Raw genomic sequence first — 20,110 nt, 5'->3', positions numbered from 1 at the left:
AGATGGCAATCATTTTTCTATACGAGTTCTAGCATGTAACCTTGTAGGATGGCTGCTGGCTACAGTCTCCCTGTTTGTGACCAGCAGGAGAGAGTACTTTTCTCTATCTTTGCAAGCAAAAATCCTGAGATCATCCTAACTGTACTAGCTTAGGTCACATACCCACCAGTGATTTTTGCTGGGGAATTGTACTATGCAGCTTGCCTTAAACCAAACTAGATCATTTCCAGAGTTAGGGGCAGGACTAAGTTTCTAAAAATACAAGGGCTCTGTGGAGGAGATGTGAATATTGAAAAATCTGGGTACTGGTAAAAAGAGGGCAATCTTGAATTTATATGACTATATGTTCAAAAACAAAAATATTAAAGAGCTTCTGAGTTTCAAGATAATATGGAAGGTAAACTAGATCTTTCCAGGGCCCTGAGGGAACATGCCTGAGAACTTTACAGGATGTAAACGCAGAGGAGAGCCAGGAACATGATGTTAAAAGCAACATATGGCAGAGATACTGATCTTCCCTAGGCCCTGGGGGGTGGGGTGGGGCACAGCATTAAGAAACATCAAAAAGCAGCTTCAGTGTGAGAATCTGAGAAGGGAGATCTTCTAGCTGAAATAAAGGTGAGAAGGAGTGACAACTCTCTCTAGGGGCAAGTGTCTCAGGTGTGAGCAGGTCCTTAATAAGGACAGAGGCGGCAGCCACTAAAATATGAGACTAAAAAGGTGACTCCTTACCCTCAAAATATTGTGGAGGTTGTGTTATTAGATAAAACTCTCCATCAGGGCAGCATGTAAGTGCTGAGAACCCAGAGGTCAAAGGGGAAATGGAAATCTACTGGGATCCCCTGGAGGAGGAAGAAAGAATTCTCAGATCAGTGCTGGTGCTTGAGTTGTGCTTGTTACAAATGTATAATTTTGCCCAGAGGAAGCAATGTCTCAAATCTATTCGGTAAAATACTGTTAATGTAGGAGGTTCCTCCTCTGCAGTTATGGTAAATGCATGGTGTTTAAATTAACTTCCTGTGAAAAGACATCTCCTAACTGCATTTAGGTTGACAGGCCATGGATTCTGATAATTGCATAGACATTCTGGCATCCTGGTGAGAGCAATCCATCTTGCCTCCCTATTTTAGGTATCACCAAATCTAAACAAATATTGCATTCTAGGAATAACATTTCTGCCTGGGAAAACTATCCCAATTCCAGTGAGAGATATCTCAGATCACGGGTGTAAATGATACAACTCCTATAGCTGAGAATGAACAAATCAAGAAATCAAACAGGACTTTACTTCCTGTAAACTTTAACTCAGAGTCGGTGAGACAATTTGATTTTGGATTTTATTGCCTTTGGACTTTGATATGCTATGTTGCATTATATGACAGGACTAACTGGGGATATGAAATAGAATGGAAGGACATTTCTCAGCATCATTTTTTTCAGTCTAGTTTCTCCACAAGGAACTGCATGGCTCCCATTTTTCAGTCCATGTGCATAGGTGGGGCTGACTTTACCCTCAGCTCCAAGTCTCAGGCCTGACCAGTAAATGTTCTTTGTTCTTCTGGATCAAGGTGATTGGATCAGGGGTAGATATGTGACCCTAGCAAAGCCAATCAGATTGCCCCCCAGGACCCTCCCTGGACTTACTGGGAAAGAGGCCCTCTGATTTGTTTAGGATTCTGGCTCCGAGGATATTAAAACCCTTTGCTGCTGAGAAGTAGTATCTTTAGCATCACTTGGGGAGCCTGAGAACGAAGCCTACACAGAGGAAAGTAGAGATAAGTAATGGAGAGGCAATGTCTTCTTTTTTTTTGAGCCACTCAGTCTTAGCATATCAGCTTCTTAGCTTCAGACTGGGAAGCTGTAACTTTTCTTTTTTTGCTTCAGCTGATTTGAGTTGGAATTGTGTCACCAATTAATTGAGTAAGCAGAACAGACATATTCTTTCTTTTGTAAACTTAAAGTATTGTGAAAAAATGAATAAACGAACAAGTAAACTCTATAGTGGTACAGAATGTACACTGCATGTCACCATGAAAAACAAATAGACCAAAAAACTATCTGCTCACTGCCCAGTACTTTTTACATTAGAGCACAGTGAAATGCTGTATTTTAAGTCTGAGGCATCCTGTGCATAGCTCATATATTTAGAAAACAAACTTCTTGTTCCTGTCCAATTTGTTAGTAAAGTTGAGTAATGTGTATCAATATCACTAAGGGGGCAAAAAAGAGGGACGGGTGCTGCCATCCTCTGAGATGAAAAAATGTGTTGAAAATCATGTTATATATGCTCCTTTGTCTAGTGCCCCTGCATAGAAAATGATTAAATCTTTAATGTTACTGTAATGCTGTGTATTTGTAGTGAAAAATAGTTTAAAAAACTTGATGCCTTACTTGCAAACAAAAAGGGAAAAAGATTGGAAAATTATAAGAGAATTATATTTACCTTTATCCCAAAAGCTGGTACTTGAAGAAAATTGGGTTTATAAGGTCTTGAGGAAGAGAAAGAAGACATTTATAGTGATGCTGAGAGGAGATTGTAGGGATACTTTTTAGTGCTCTGGAGGTTGAGGGTGATGGTTTTCATTATGTCCAATGACACTGGGAAAATATGACTTTCCCTGTCTGGTGCCCTTGCATTTTCAGATATGAGTTAAGAAATATCGGAGGCTGAAAAATAAGGTGGGGGAGCTTAGAGGGAGAGAGGTTTTCCTAAAATAATCTGAAAATTTTGAAAGAGAGGGAAAGAAGGAGGGGAGAAAGTTATGGGATATACAAGAGAACTTGTGAGTTGGACAAGGTGAAATTTCCAGAGCTTCCAGTAAAGAAGGAAACATGGAGAAACAAGAAGGCTGACATACAACACACTCTGTGAGGAACAGTGGGGACACTACGTCTCATCCTGGAGTGTCTTTTAGTTTGGGTTTTCCTAGAAGTGGACCCTGAGACTAGAATTCGTGTGCAATAGTCTATTTAGGAGGGTGTTGCTGGATGTACAGGTGGCGGGGGGCGAGGGAATGAGACAGCAAAGGGCCAATTCAGCGTTCGTTAATGAACAGGTTGCTGCTGGGGAAGTTGGAGCTCAACACTCTTCGTGACCTCTGAGGTTTATTGTAGACCACGTGAGATGCCAGCCAGTCCCCCCCGACCCCTCCTCTGCCTCCCTCTATGCAAGCTGGACATGCTTCTGACCAAAGAAAACCTTTAGTCTGAGTCACAGGTGCTTGCAGTAGGAAGCATCAGCGTGCCCCTGGCCATGAGTACCACCAGATATGTAATCTTAGAGCATCTGTTGGGGAAAGTTATAAGGAGGTAAGCATGTAAGAAAAAATTCACTGGAAAGGTCTTCGAGCCACTGATGATCACATTTGGAATGGGTCGTAAGCCATTTGTTTGCAGAATTTTAAAATGTTCCCAGTTCTAGAAAGCTTAACGCATTACACTAGCTTACAGCTAGTGTAGTAATGGTGGAGGGGATTTAGGGAGGAAGAGAGTGGGCAATGGGATTATTATTTGCGTTTTACCTATGGAAAAATGATCAATTACATGAATAGGCCAAGATCACTCAATTTTAGTGATAGCCCTAGAACCAGGCCAATGTCTGTTTAGTAGCCCTTGCCTGGGACACTTTCTCTTAGGCTTTACTTCAACAGTGTAAAATACATCTCAGAAATATGTCCCATAACTGATTCACTTCGTTATAAAGCAGAAACTAACACACCATTGTAAAGGAATTATACTCCAATAAAGATGTAAAAAAAAAAAAAATTCCTAAACAGCTCTCCTAAAAAAAAAAAAAAAGAAAAAAAAGAAATATGCCCCATGAGGTGAATTTTCAAGGGATGAGTGACGGCACTAGGGCAGGGTGATCCAGTGGTGCAGCCTATGTTGTTTAGGGGTATAGTGGCAAGAACTGTAGCCTTGGTGTCAGACAGACCCAAGTTCACAGGCCAATTGTACCACTTACAAATTATGTAAACATTAGTTAAGCTATTTATCTTCTCCGAAATTCAGTTTCATAATATGCTCAGTGTGGGTAATAATACCTCCCATGTGGGTTTGCTGTGAGGATTAACCAAGATAATAAGTGCGAAAGAGCTTTGTAAACCTCCAAGAACCATACAAAAAAGGCATTAACAAAATAGTCCAAGAGATATGCAAGAAAGTCAGTATAGCTTCCTTCTGCAGAATTTCCATGGAGACTGTGAAACCATGGCAGGCTTTTAGTTGTTTTTGTATGATTTTAGAAATCTTTTTTAGGGATAAGGATGCAAGCTGATGGAATTGAAAATGCTGGGAGATTAGGAGAAGAGCTTAAGTGTGAGCTGCTAATCTTCCTTTGCAGCAACATATTGACAAAGTAATGCTCAAGACAGAATGATTTCCATGGCACAGGAAATCCATCCAGTTAGCTGCTTCCCCTAGATAGAAAACAGCGAACCCAGGTTAAGGAAGCAGAACCAAGGGAAAAGAGTTCAGGAACCTTCCAAGGCCATGATGTTCACTGCCTGTCAATGGCTTAACCATAATTCAAGCGAAATTCCCAGGCATCATTATTACTTGTATTAGTTTTGCCAGAGGTGCTATACCAAAACACCACAGACTGGATGACTGAAACAGCAGAAATTTATTTTCTTGTAGTTCTAGAGGCTGGAAGTCCAAAATCCAGGTGTCAACATGTTTGGTGTCTCCTAAGTTCTCGTTCCTTGTCTTGCTGATGGCCACCTTCTCTCTGTTGTCCTCACATGTCCTTTCCTCTGTGTATGTGTCTCCCTGGTGTCTCCGCCTCTTCTTTTTTTTTTTTTTTTTTTTTTTGCGGTACGCGGGCCTCTCACTGTCATGGCCTCTCCCGTTGCGGAGCACAGGCTCCGGACGCGCAGGCTCAGCGGCCATGGCTCACGGGCCCAGACGCTCCGCGGCATGTGGGATCTTCCTGGACTGGGGCACGAACCCGTGTCCCCTGCATCGGCAGTGGGACTCTCAACCACTGTGCCACCAGGGAAGCCCTGGGGACAGCTTTATGATGTGGGTCTTGACTTCAGGTGTAGGCTTCTGTCCAGCTCTACTGCTTACTAGTTCTGTTACCTTGTGCAATATCATCTGACTTTTTATCTTCTCTTTGTTCATTTACTCAGTGGACATGAACACCTCTCTTGAGATATATTGTGGAAACTAAAACTGCGTTAGAAGGGTAGCTCTAAGGATGATCAGAGTTGAGAAGTATTTTTTGGATGTTTGTGTGCTGAGAGGACGAAGGTCACAGAGATGGAGATATTGGAGTCTTAAGATGAAGAAGGTAATCAAACTAGATACAACAGGGGACAGATGAGATGGAGGCTGAGATGAGGTGTTATCCTAAGGAATAAGGATGGTCCACCTTCTATGAGTTTACATATGCAAATGTGCTGTGATACAGCCGATGGCTGTTGGTTTCCTCTTTATAGGCGAGGGGGAGATATATTTCAAAGCACCAGTTTAAACTGTTTCTTTTTTATTTTTCACTAACAAAGAAGCCCTCAGGGTTTGCAAATCTACAAATAGATAATTTTCCATTTTTATTCTTTCCATTTTTATTCTTAATGAGAAGCATACAGTGCTTTTTAACATTACCACGTCTGGTGATCTGAATGTTAGTTTGGTGAGTTAAAGACAAATAAATTTGCCTTAAGTGAGCTCTTCATATGACATCCCTGTTCCTAGTCCAATTTCTTAAATAGAAAATCAGGTAGGACTTGCATAATTTGGTAGGCAATTACTGTTAACAGGACTGTTCTAGGTTCCAGGGGAAAACCTAAGATAGTAAGACTTAGTCTCTGTCTTCAAGGAGCTTACAGTCTAGGAAGAGCCACACATTCAGCCCTAATACGAGCTTGTCCATACAGGAGGGTTTCTTCCTTGGCAGCAGAGGTCAGGGCAGTGAAAGACGAAGGACCTGCAGGTGGGAAACGTGGAAGTATTCAGTTCTGGGAAAGGAAACAAAAGGAGGCAATTTGGAAAAGTGATATAAAGAGAAGGAGGCACACGTTCTCAGAACCTCAGAGAAAAACTTCATGGTAGAGAAGGCTTTAATTTGAATCTTCACATGGAAGCAGGAAAAGAAAACTGGGGCATTCCAACCTGCGGCAGGGATGTGGGGCAGGGCGGAGAAGCATGAAGTAAGGCAAAGGGGAAAATGTGCCTGATATGGTAGGTGGAGAAAGGAGCTCCTTTATTGATGATCTAAGGTGTGCCTTTCCGGGTGTGTGTGGATAAAGTAAGATACTTGGTAGTAATAAAGAGAATGAACATAATCACACTACTCTATATAAAATAGATAATCAACAAGGACCTACTGTAGAGCACAGGGTACTCTCCTCAATATTCTGTAATAACCTATATAGGAAAAGAACCTGAAAAAGAATGAATATATGTATACGTATAACTGAATCACCACCGTACACTGGAAACTAACACAATATTGTAAATCAGCTCCACTCCAATATAAAATAAAAATTAAACTAAAAAAAGGAAGAGAAATAAAACTGCAAAGGTTGGTTGGGGCTAGTTTGCTTTGAATGTCAGGCTGGAGAGGCTGCACATTAATCTGTAGGCAACATGCAAGTCATCGAAGTTTTGAACATGGTGGATTGAAGGGAGGGTGCAAGGCAGAGGGAGGCGGGACCACGCATGAGGTGAGGTTCCAAGCTTCTCACGCACGCTCCATTGTCCCATCAGATTTTATCTACAAAATACATATTTGAAGAGAAAATTATTAATAATTTGAAGATGACAACTGCAGAGCATTAAAGCCCAAGGATGGGGCCCTTCTGAGCATGGGTCCCCACGTGACTACACTAGATGCATGTCTGTGAAGCAGGCTCTGGAGTGGCCTTTAAGAATATTGTTTCAATAGAATGGAGGTGGAAATAGTTGAGGCTATGGTGCAGTAGACTGAGGATAGGATGGGAGATGATGTAGATGATAAGGGCAAGGGTAGAAGGAGAGATATTCATAGAGCATAAAGGTCTATTAGGGTGGGAGAAAGCCTTTTGAGAGTTTTGGGGAAAGGATGGGTAAATTAAGCATGCTTGTGGACACAGGGTAAGAGCAAGTAAGAGAAGGTATGAAGGATGGGACTAATTGCTACAGTAAAGATCTCACAAGAGTAAGTAGAGATTGGATCAACGGTATAGATGGAGGGGGTGGGAAAAGAAGAGGGCACGGTCCGAGCTAGGAAGGCAGAAGACAGCCTGAATTTATTATTTATTATTTTTTTATTTTTATTTTTTTTTGCGGTACGCGGGCCTCTCACTGTTGTGGCCTCTCCCGTTGCGGAGCACAGGTTCTGGACGCGCAGGCTCAGCGTCCATGGCTCACGGGCCCAGCCGCTCCGCGGCATGTGGGATCTTCCCGGACCAGGGCACGAACCCGTGTCCCCTGCATCGGCAGGCGGACACTCAACCACTGCGCCACCAGGGAAGCCCGACAGCCTGAATTTAGATGGAGTGGCTGATGTGACATTAACATCAGCTGGCCCCAAACTTAGTAAAGAAGATGATGTCATCCACGGAGTGTGCAGATACCTCAGTGGGGCTGAGGACTCAAGAGAAGCTCGGGAAATTCTGGGGAAATTGATAGATGGAAATGAGTCAGGAGTCTTAGAGCACGGGTTTCAATCATGCTGTTAATCAGCGGCGTGGCTTTAGGCTGATCACTTCATCTCTGTGAACTTGTTTATTCCTCGATAAAATTAGATGTTTACAAGATAACATGTAGTTATACAGCGTTCAGTATTCTAAGTACTTTACATCTGTTCACTTAATTCTCACAACGATCCCATAATGAGAAAGAGAGGAATGGAGAGGCTAAGTGACTTGTCCGAGCCATCCAGGCACTGGTGGGAGAGCTGGGGTTTGAACCCGTGCATCTAGCTCTAGGGACTGTACTTATCACCTCTGAGCCATGGTGTCTTGGGTACCTTAACACTTAGTAATCTCTTAAGTCTTAAAAGGTGCTGACATCCCATGTGTCCCTAAAACTAACTTTTTTAGATGGACTGGTAGCTTCTTCACTCTTCTTGTAATCCTCGCAGGAAAGGCTTGCAATGACCGCAAGGTGGCAGCATGAACTCAGAGATACCTGGCCTTGAACTAACCCCGAAGTCAGAATTGGCCCCTTTCTTCCCCTTTATTTTTCTCAAACCCCAAAGTATACTTATTTGAAGGTGAAGTCACAGCTTGATCTTGTGAGGAGCCCGACAGTGAAGGAGCCACAGAAGTCAAAGCAGAAGTATCCCCATAGGAATGAAGAGCCTTTGAGAGGGAAGAGGAAGAAGATAAATCCAGGAGCACGAGGAAATGATGAGTTATCCGTTTAGTAAGCAGCGGATTCTGGGTCTCTCACTCGCCAAGAGCCAGTACTATTCCATTTTACCATGTTAATAGTCTTCATTTTAAGCAGTTTAATTTCTTTAGAATATTAAACGCAGATAAAGGAGAGTACTAAATTATTTTATAGAGTCCGATGTTTGGGCTAGATTGTCTCAGTTGTTAGATGTTGGACCTACAAGGTGAAGTTTTCTCTTTCCTTCTCTCTTTCCTTTCTCCCCCTTCCCCTTCCCTCTTCTCTTCCCTTTTCCTTCTTCTTCTTCTTCTTTCTCCTCCTCCTCCTCCTCCTTCTTCTTCTTCTTTTCTTCTTTTTCTCCTTCTTCTTCTTCTTCTTTTCTCCTTCTTCTTCTTCTTTTTCTCCTCCTCCTCCTCCTCCTTCTTCTTCTTCTTCTTCTCCTTCTCCTTCTTCTTCTTCTTCTCCTTCTCCTTCTCCTTCTTCTTCTTTTTCTTCTTCTTCTTCTTCTTCTTCTTCTTCTTCTTCTTTTTCTCCTTCTCCTTCTTCTTCTTCTTCTTCTTCTTCTTCTTCTTCTTCTTCTTCTTCTTCTTCTTCTTCTTCTTCTTCTTCTTCTTCTTCTTCTTTTTCTCCTTCTTCTTCTTCTTCTTTTCTCCTTCTTCTTCTTCTTTTTCTCCTCCTCCTCCTCCTCCTTCTTCTTCTTCTTCTCCTTCTTCTTCTTCTTTTTCTTCTTCTCCTTCTTCTCCTTCTTCTCCTTCTTCTCCTTCCTTCTCCTTCTTCTTCTTCTTCTTCTTCTTCTTCTTCTTCTTCTTCTTCTTCTTCTTCTTCTTCTTCTTCTTCTTCTCTCTTTTTAATCTCTCTCCCTCTTTCTCTCTCCATCCTCCCTTTGGTTGTTGTAGTGATCAAATAAAATAACAATGAGGAAAATCTAGTCTTCAGGTTGAATGTGTGGGTGAGAAGATTAGATCCTACAAAATTTGAAGAGTGGTGCAAAAACATCCTTGGCCTCTTAACACCTAGCTTGCCACTTACTTGGCCACTTCTTATTTTATCAAAACAATTTAAATTTATTCTAACAGAAATTTTTTTATAAAAGGAAAAGAAAAAAATGTAAATAAGCTTCACTTTTGTAGCTGACTCTATTGGAACATGCATTTGTGAGTCCCTGTGGGAAGCAGGACCTTTTTCTGGATTCTGGGAGCAGCCCTGTTCTTCTACACTGATTCCCAAAAGGAGCAGTAGAGCACAGTGTAAAACTATGTAGACTTCAAGTCAGACAGACTTGAGCATCTCCTTACTTCCTGGAGTGACAAGCTGCTCCAAGTTGGTGGGTTGTATCCCTTGCTCTAGTCTTGGAATCAGTCAGTTCTCCAAGGAGTTCCTTTTATTGGAGATTATTATTAGAAACCAAGATTAGGGTGTTAGGTATATACTGAAGTTTTCACAACTGTAAAACTGGAAAGATAATATCAATACATTTCTCGTAGAGTTGGGTGAACAGTAAGTGAAAAAACACACTCATATAGTACTTAGCAAGGGCCTGAAACATAGGAAGCATCCAATATGTGATCATTCAGTAGGGGCTGGAATAGAAGACTGCTTCCTGTAAGCTCCATGCTAAAGCTCATTTAAAATCAAATTGATTGGAAAAAAATTTCATGAAACTGTTTTGATCCATAAAAGTCCTTGTAACTTGAGGTTCCTTAGAGCTGGATTTAGGCAAATGGAAAATTTGATGAAGTCTATCATCTACATTTAAAATTAGAAATTTTAATTTCTAATTCTAAATAAAGATGAAATTAAAATGAAAATTTCTCCCCGTTTAGTCTTAGAGAAAGTGCCAAATCCCAAATTCTCACAGGACGTCTTCTATAGGCTGAGTGGGGATGGTTGGACCCTGAAGCTCCTTTGAAGGCATTTTTGATGGAACTCGATCACCAATCATTTTATCCCTTGCTTGAAGGCCTGGAGCTCCCCCTGGGCCTTTAAGCCTTTCCACATCACAATAATCTTTCATTCCCTCAGGAAAGTGGTGTTTTTTTGTTTGTTTGTCTTTTTCAGTTGTCTTTTTTTTTTTAACATCTTTATTGGAGTATAATTGCTTTACAATGGTGTGTTAGTTTTTGCTTTAAAACAAAGTGAAACAGTTATACATATACATATATCCCCATATCTCCTCCCTCTTGCGTCTCCCTCCCTCTCACCCTCCCCATCCCGCCCCTCTGGGTGGTCACAAAGCACTGAGCGTATCTCCCTGTGCTATGTGGCTGCTTCCCACTAGGTATCTATTTTACGTTTGGTAGTGTATATGTCCATGCCACTCTCTCACTTTCTCCCAGCTTACCCTTCCCCCTCCCCATATCCTCAAGTCCATTCTCTAGTAGGTCTGCATCTTTATTCTAGTCTTGCCCCTAGGTGGGAATGTAAATTGATACAGCCACTATGGAGAACAGTATGGAGGTTCCTTAAAAAACTAAAAGTAGAACTACCATATGACCCAGCAATCCCACTACTGGGCATATACCCTGAGAAAACCATAATTCAAAGAGAGTCATGTACCAAAATGTTCATTGCAGCTCTATTTACAATAGCCAGGACGTGGAAGCAACCTAAGTGTCCATCGACAGATGAATGGATAAAGAAGATGTGGCACATATATACAGTGCAATATTACTCAGCCATAAAAAGAAACGAAACTGAGTTATTTGTAATGAGATGGATGGACCTAGAGTCTGTCATACAGAGTGCAGTAAGTCAGAAAGAGAAAAACAAATACCGTATGCTAACATATATATATATATGGAATCTAAGAAAGTGGTGTTTTGATTACTCGTTTGCATGTTACTGAGCTCTGGATTGGGGTTGAGTCCCTCCAGAGGCTCCCACATCTACATAGATGCCAGTTTCTGGCTGATCCCAGGCCTCTCATACCGTTTAGTACCTCTCAAGCTCTGAAACAAGCTGCATCGCAGCTGAACTGCATTTACACCTACTTCGTAGCCTCAGGAAATCTTTTACACTTTGAAATCTGAGGTCTTCTGAGACTGAACAGCTTTTCTTTTCTTTTGCAGGCTTCAAAAACCCCCGTAGTTGAAGGCAGTTCTGAATTAAGGTCTCAGAATTCCCAAGGAACTAGGTATGTTTGCCCTGACTTTTTTTTTTCAACATTCTTTGTACTGTGGGTAAAAATAATGGGTTTTTTAGGAGAAAGGGGCTCAGAAGTAGGTATAAAAAAAGGACTCAATTCCATTTTCCCCACTTTCCTCTGCCACATGAAAAACTGAGACAATGAACCTCTCCTAGGTAATTTTTGGGTCATCTTTTCTTAAACAGAAACTGACATAGTCATTTCTAGGTAGAATGCTGCTACCAGCTGGTGTTAATAAAATCTGGGACTGAAGTTCATATGATTGACCAATAGTTTTTCAAAATATTTTTTTGTTGAAGTAAGGTTGGTTCACAATGTTGTGCTAGTTTCTGGTATACAGCAAAGTGATTCAGTTATAGATGTATATATAATATATAAATATATATGACCTCGTCATTTATCTATTTTATATAGAGATACATATTTTATATTTTGTACCTGTTAATCCCTATAAATATATATGACCTCGTCATTTATCTATTTTATATAGAGATACATATTTTATATTTTGTACCTGTTAATCCCTATAAATATATATGACCTCGTCATTTATCTATTTTATATAGAGATACATATTTTATATTTTGTACCTGTTAATCCCTATAAATATATATGACCTCGTCATTTATCTATTTTATATAGAGATACATATTTTATATTTTGTACCTGTTAATCCCTATAAATATATATGACCTCGTCATTTATCTATTTTATATAGAGATACATATTTTATATTTTGTATCTGTTGATCCCAAACTCCTAATTTATCCCTCTCGCACCTCCTTTCCCCTTTGGTAACCATAAGTTTGTTTTCTCCTGATTGACAGATAGTTTAATGAAAAGATAAAGTAGTTTGTATTGAGCACCCACCATAGACCACACAGTGGCTAGACGTTCTCATATTTTATCTTCCTTAATCCTTTATTGTCTCTTTTTTCGTGGAATTTAGTCTTATGGTTTTCCGTTGAGAATCTTCTGTTGGAAATCCCCCAGTGGGATGTGAAAGCTGAGGGTGATTCTTCAAACACCTTTAGAAACGATTTTGATAACACTTTTATTTTCAGATTATCTGTCTTGGTAGTTTCTACTTCTATAATCCCTTAATCCTTGAAGTTTTAATGGTTTTCAGTTTTCAACACACTTTCTTATTTGTTATTTACTTATTTAGCCACACCACAAGGCTTGTGGGATCTTAATTCCCTGACCAGGGATCAAACCCGGGCCCTCGGCAGTAAAAGTGAGAGTCTTAACCACTGGCCTGCCAGGGAATTCCCTCATATTTGTTATTTATTAAGTAAAGCAGTTGATCACAGGCTACCTTTAAATATTTTTTTTAATGTATTTACTTTTCCTAGGCTCCTTCTGATATTTATTTTAGGCCTGTGCAGAAAAGCTTGGCCTTTGTAGGACTTTGGTGGGAGGGAACACAGCAGCAGTAGCAGCAATGGGATTTAGATTCAGGCCTTCAGGGATGGTGCCGGGCAAAGCAAGGCTTTCCTCTCTCTGCCCTGACTCCAAATTCTCTTTGCTGCTCTGGATCCAGACATATTTATTAATAGTGACACAATGCATAATAGAAAGTGTTGTCCATCAACAGAACATAGAAATACTTTGAATATTAATTGATAATATATGAAGATGGCAGTCTGGGGCAATTCAATATAGCGAGTGCATGATAACTGTTAGAAATCAGACCTACAGCTTAGGTACGTATAATTGGGTGGTCAGTATTAACCATGAAAATTGATTAAATAAGCATTTGAGAAGGTGTTTTGGAATAGAATTCAGAATCCACACTAAGTTAGCCGCCTTTCATTTTTTGGAGTTTTTCTGCATCATTTACCCTACCTTGTGTTAGGGAAGAGGTTGGTTTATGAAATAGGAAGGTGAGTATCTCTTTCGTTGAAGGACCACAGTGCTTGGCAAGCAGTCTTCCCTTCCTAGACTACCCCACCAATGAGCAGCAATATTTGGCTGGAGTGCTGGATCTTGAACTAACTGCTTTATCTCACCAAGTCTCAGCTTCTTCATATATATACATCTATACATGAATATGGGTCTGTAATATATGTGTATGCTGTAAAATATATAATATACATAACTCATGGAATTGTGATTTAGTAAACTGTGAACACAAATAGAGTTTTATAATCTCTAGAACAGTGGTTCTCCACCAGGGATGACCCTGTGGATGTTTGGGACATTTGGCAGTACCTGGAGACATTGTCGTTTGTCACAGCTGGGGAAGGGAGCAAGCTCCTGGCATCTAGTGGATGGAGGCCAGGGATACTGCTAAAGCTCCTACAATGCACTGGACAGCCTTTCCCCTGCCTCACCCCTGCCTGCAACCAAAGAACTGTCCAGCCCATAATTTTTTAAAAATTAATTTCTATTGGAGTATAGTTGATTTACAAATGTTGTGTTAGTTTCTGCTGTATAGCAAGGTGAATCAGTTATACATATACATACATCCACTCTTTTTTAGGTTCTTTTCTCATATAGGTCATTACAGAGTATTGAATAGAGTTCCCTGTTATACAGTTGGTCCTTATTTAGTTATCTATTTTATATATAGTAGCATGTATATGTCAATCCCAATCTCCCAATTTATCCCTCCCCCTCCCTGTTTCCACCTTGGTAACCGTAAGTTTGCTTTCTACATTTGTGACTCTAATTCTGTTTTGTAAATAAGTTCATTTGTACCATTTTTAAAGATTCCACATATAAGCGATACCATATGATATTTGTCTTTTTCTGTCTGACTTTCTTCACTCAGTATGACAAGCTCTAGGTCCATCCGTGTTGCTGCAAATGGCATTATTTCATTCTTTTTTTTTTTTTTTTTTTTTGCGGTACGCAGGCCTCTCACTGTTGTGGCCTCTCCCGTTGTGGAGCACAGGCTCCGGACGCGCAGGCTCAACGGCCATGGCTCACGGGCCCAGCTGCTCCGCAGCATGTGGGATCTTCCCGGACCGGGGCACGAACCCGTGTCCCCTGCGTCGGCAGGCGGACTCTCAACCACTGTGCCACCAGGGAAGCCCCTCATTCTTTTTTTAATCCAGCACATAATGTTAATAGTGATGAGGTTGATAGATCCTGCTCTGGGGCTTTGTACAGATATTGCAGTTAAGAGGCCCCAGGTTCCTAATATATAATATCAGGAAACTGCCTGTCGTCGATGATAGGATATTGTGTCTGTTAAATTATAGAGTACACACACATGACAAAAGTCGAAAGGAAAAAAAGAAAAAAGAAGGACTGGCTAAATGTAATGAAAGTGCTGCTGGTTGGAAAGTTAATTGACACATTACTGAATGTAAATCTGTCAATAAGCAAAAGAAGGATAAAAATATAAAATTCTAGGAATTTATCTTAAGGAAAAAGAAAGGGGCATGAGAGGACATCTACAAGGGTATTCCCTGGAGCACTGTTTATAAAGGTGGAAAGTGGAAACCAGGACTGGAGTTTTATCATGGTTCCTGACCAATAGCATTTCCAAACTGGCTGAGCCAGTCTTGTGATACCAGCTGCGACACTCGTGTGTGTAATCGTCATCTGAACAGGACAGGCTGGGCTGTCTCCTTTTGTGGTATAAAAAAGGCTCCTTACCAATCTGATCACTGCAGTTGCAGATAACCAAGGTCAAGCAGAGCTGAAGCCTTTTCTCCCTTAAACCCCTTCTTTTTCCCTTTCTCTCTTCCTCTGTCTGAGCCTGTTGCCACCCATTCTGCCACCAGGGACAGGAAAAACCTAGAAGCAAGTCAGACTGAGGGAAAACAATAGGAGAGACAGGTCACTAGAATTAGGACACAAGTCTTTCTCCAGGCCTGCCCATCCCCAGTCTCACTGTTAATTCTGAATATTTTTTATACTACAAGTCTTAGCTAATATGTTGGCAGAAAAGGTGGACCCAGCTAGAGAACAAGACCTGGATCAAAGAAACGAAAAGCATAAGGTTCTGCCTTCCAGTTGACAACTATTATTCAATAAAGATGAAGTCTTTACACCACGTTTTAATAACAAATGGAAAATTTCTTCCAATGAAAATAGGGAGAGGGAAAGTCAGTGCATTCACTTTATGCTTTGATCTTCTGCTTTAAACCGTGTCGGGAAACTAATGCAGGAAAGATTTTAAACATCCCAGGGTGTTGTTCACTAAATATAAGGTTATTTTTCTGAGTGAGACATGTTTAACCTGTTTGTTTAACCTGTTTGTTGTGGGGTTAGTTAGCATGAAAAACGTTTAAACACTTTGCTATTGATGTTCTAATTAATTCACCAAATATTTAGGTATGTGATCAAAGGTTCATGGTAGGCTGGGTGGTTGCTCAACTAATTGTGTGAATCACTCAAGTCTCAAGTGCTTTGGGAGAGCAGAGAAGGGAGAACTTAATTGTAATCAGGATCAATAACAAAGACTTCTGATAGGAAGTGGAGAGGTATAATCTCAATTTAAATATATAAATATAAAATACAATTGAATTACTGTTGAGGGATAAACTTATAAAGACATTAAAATTGTAGTTAAGAGCTTTGGATTTGATATCAGAGAGACCAAGGTTTTAAGTCCACTTTCAAGACTTACCAGTTATGTGACTTTGGGCGATATTTTTCTCTTCTTCTCTTCTTCTCCTTCTTCTTCTCTTTTTTCTTCTCCTTCATCCTCTTCTTCCTCCTCCCCCCTTCCTCCTCCTACACCCCCTCCTTCTTCTTCATCTTCTTATTATTACTATTATTTCATAATAATAGCTCTCCAGTCTTTATCTAAAAGCTACTAGATTTTAGGAGCAGATAGTAGCCAGAAAAAAGAGACCAAGTATAAAATATACTGACAACTGGAAATAATCTAAGTAAAAAGCAAAATGCTCTATTTGCATATTTTATATCATGGAGCATTGTTGAAAAAGGTGAACATTTTGAAATAAAAGTATTATCATATATACTCCTTGGGTATATTTTGCACAGTTTACACATTTATACAGTTTCTCCTTGTGTAAAATGAGGAAAATAATATGATCAACCCCGAAGAGTTGGTTTGAGGATTAAATAAGTTAACTTCAAGGAAAGCTCTTGGAGCAGTGCCTGGCATACAGTAAGCTCTTACTGTGCTTAATACCATATAATTCTATTGGCATACAAAACATCAGGAAATCTCTGTAGAGGCTATACTCTTAGGAGTGGAATAAAAAAAAAAAAGGAATGAGGGATTTATACTTTGTACTTCATACTATTCTCTTTTTGATTTTTTAAAAATTGAATAAACAAAATCTTAAAAGCTAGGCTACAAGACATATCATATTTTGTTTCACATGATGTAAACAGGTAGAATAGTTCAAGCTCTGAGTGTATGGACATTGGGTTCAGAAGTATAAGGATGTGAATCTAACTCTGACCCCTACTAATTAGGTCATTCTCATCAATATTAAGCTCCCAAGAAAGTAGGTATAATAGTACTTATCTCACGGGATTAAATGATGTAATGTAATACAAGGGTCTAGCAGGTGCCTTACACAGAGTACTTTCTCAGTATATATTAGTTTTCTATTTTTATATCATCCCTCTATACTTTCGTCTGTTTCACTGGCTCCTCTTCTTTAATTGCCAGGCTAAATTGAAGTTAACCTCAGTGGAGAATAGCACAGAAACAACAGAGTTCATCCTCTTGGGATTAACAGATGACCCCAACCTCCAGGTTCCCCTCCTCCTGGTATTTTTGTTCATCTACCTCATCACTTTGGTTGGGAATGGGGTGGGGGGGGGATGATGCTGGTCATCTACTCAGACTCCCACCTCCACACTCCAATGTACTTCTTCCTCAGCAATTTTTCCTTTGTTGATCCGGGTTACTCATCAGCCGTAGCTCCCAAAATGGTGGCTGCACTGCACTCAGGAAACAAACTCATCTCCCACAATGGATGTGCTGCTCAGGCCTTCTTCTTTGTGGGTTTTGCCACCGTCGAGTGCTACCTCCTGGCCTCCATGGCCTGTGACCGCCATGCAGTGCTGTGTAGGCCCCTTCATTACACCACCACCATGATAGCAGGTGTGTGTGCCCTCCTGATGATGGGCTCCTACGTCTGTGGCTTCCTCAATGCCTGCATCCACTCAGCAGACACCTTCAGACTCTCCTTCTGTGGTTCAAATGAGATGAATCACTTTTTCTGTGAAGTCCCTCCACTCCTGGCTCTCTTGTGCTCCAACACATGCATGAGCAAGTTGGTGGTCTTTGTCGTGGGTTCAATGTCTTTTTCACCCTCCTGGTCATCCTCATCTCTTATTTCTTCACATACATTGCCGTTTGACGGAGGCATTCTGTGGAAGGAAGGAAGAAAGCCTTCTCCACCTGCGCGTCCCATCTCACGGCCATCTCCATTTTCTATGGAACAATCATCTTGTACTTACAGCCCAGCTCCACCCAGTCCATGGACATGGACAAAATAGCATCTGTGTTTTACACGGTGGTGATTCCCATGCTGAACCTCTTGATCTACAGTCTTAGGAACAAAGAAGTGAAACATGCTCTCTGGAAAATACTCAACAAACTTAATTCCCTGTCTTTAAGTGTGAGTAGGAAGTAGGCAGGCAACTAAGGGATAAACCTTCCCCGCAGACCTAGATGCCACCTCAACTTTTGAGGTTTGGCAGATTTCAGTTCTTCTCCAAGAACAGTGGTTACTTCTGCTGTTAGTAAAAGTGGTAAAAAAAAAAAAAAGCAGCCCTTTGAAATGTCTCACTCAGAAAAATAACCTTATATTTAGTGAACAACACCCTGGGATGTTTAAAATCTTTCCTGCATTAGTTTCCCGACACGGTTTAAAGCAGAAGATCAAAGCATAAAGTGAATGCACTGACTTTCCCTCTCCCTATTTTAATTGGAAGAAATTTTCCATTTGTTATTAAAACGTGGTGTAAAGACTTCATCTTCATTGAATAATAGTTGTCAACTGGAAGGCAGAGCCTTATGCTTTCCGTTTCTTTGATCCATGAGTTTGAAAGTTAAAGTGTCTAATGCTGACAAAGGATGTTTCAATATTTTTAATAACGTCTCAAAGAAGCTTGTAACTGAAAGGACAAGGCACTGGACCAAGAGTCAGGTGACCCAGTATGAAACCCTTCTAACCCCGATCCTTCTGCGCCCACTCTCATTCCCATCCTCACTCATAGATTGTGTACTTTTGTATTCTCCATCTCCTTCTGTTAAAGTGTTAGGACAACTTTGGTAGAAAACAATAAGCCACCTTGTGTATGTATGTTTCAGTAGATAAATTGTTTAAACTTTAACCTGAATAAGTATATCTCTTTTTAGAGTTCCTGCACTCTGTTCTATGCTTTTGGCCTTGGTCTAATCTAACATAATAACCAAAACTTACAGAAGGTTTAAAGAAAAAAATTTTTTCCCAAGGGCCTTGAGAAGGGATATTTGTCTTCTGAATTAAATGCTTGCATTTCTCGTCATCCTTAAGTTTGGTGAATCTATTATGAATTCACACAATAGATTTTTGTGCCCTCATTGCATCTGTTTTTTCAATATTTCAGTTTGCCTCTGGATCTCTGTTCTATTGAGATGTTCTGTAATTAGATGCAGCAAAAATTAAAAAGCCTGTGTTAATGTACTTCTTAAGATGGGAATGGCCTGATGATGCACAGCACAAGTCTACCTTCAGGTCTTGTTTCCTGAGCTAACTGGTGTGAGCGGATGTGTGTGGGTGGGAAGGGAGCGGTGATTAATTTCACTTCTCACATATCAACTGCTTGATGTTTATAGCTACGATTAGTCTAAGCTGCCACATATTTCATGATTTCAAGATCTCCAAAAAATTTTTTTTTAAATCTTAAATGTGAAAACCAGAAATCTTGGTGGGCTAAATCAGGGAGCTTAGAAGGTCATATTAGTTTTGAGATGATCAAACTCCATTATGCACAGGACAGCCTTGGTCTGAAGAGGGTTGATCATGGATCTTGTGGAGAGAGAAGCAAAGAGGGACATTAGGCTGACCTGTAGGAAAAACTTTCTCAAGCACATGGTCACCATCACCTAAAGGGATTGGGAGCTTCTTCTGGATCCAAGGCCTTGACAACCTAGACTTGCCTCATCCATCCTCCCACCTCCCTGCCTTAGCAGTGAGGATTTTCCAGTAACACACAGAAGAACAACCTTTAATGGCCAGGATCCACTTCACCAAGTAGTCCTTCTCAGTGACTTATAGAAGTTACAGAGCTCAAGGTACCCAGATTTGGAGATGAGTCTGGGAAGCATCTATACGAGCATTGAGTGTGTTCCACTCAGAGCTCAGCTTCTTTTCCTACTTGATAGATATCATTAACTCCTTTTCCTCTTCTTCCTGCTCCTCTTTTCCTGCTTCCTCTTTTCTCTTCTCCTCTTCCTCTTTTTCTTCCTTTTTTCCTCAACCTCTTTCCATCTTCAGCCCAAGCAAGAACTTCCCTCACCACTAAGCAGTTAGATCCCTGTGAAAAATTAAAGTCTACAGTTTTTATATGAAAACTGTTACAGTACCTAGTAAGGTGTGTTTCTGGGCATGTTTCTTTCTGCCTCTATATCCCAGTTTAGGCAGAAAAGTATGTGGATCTTCTAAGAGTTAAAGGCCTACTGACTACATATTACATTTTCTATTGAAGTCATCTCAA

At 40.5% G+C, this 20,110-nt stretch overlaps 1 protein-coding gene across 1 annotated transcript; it reads left to right on the top strand.

Moving 5' to 3' along the window:
- Nucleotides 1-15,353: 15,353 nt before the first annotated feature.
- Nucleotides 15,354-18,042, top strand: LOC308620838 (olfactory receptor 5B21-like; the record flags this gene model as incomplete). Its single annotated transcript, XM_081240728.1, is given in 5 exon segments — nt 15,354-15,419; nt 17,070-17,216; nt 17,219-17,695; nt 17,698-17,763; nt 17,767-18,042. Coding segments are annotated over 5 exon segments (1,032 nt in total).
- Nucleotides 18,043-20,110: the final 2,068 nt, after the last annotated feature.

Source organism: Mesoplodon bidens (assembly GCF_964165515.1).
Source record: "Mesoplodon bidens genome assembly, chromosome: 7".
Classification (NCBI taxonomy): Eukaryota; Metazoa; Chordata; class Mammalia; order Artiodactyla; family Ziphiidae; genus Mesoplodon; species Mesoplodon bidens.
This window is presented reverse-complemented; position numbering and strand designations above follow the sequence as displayed.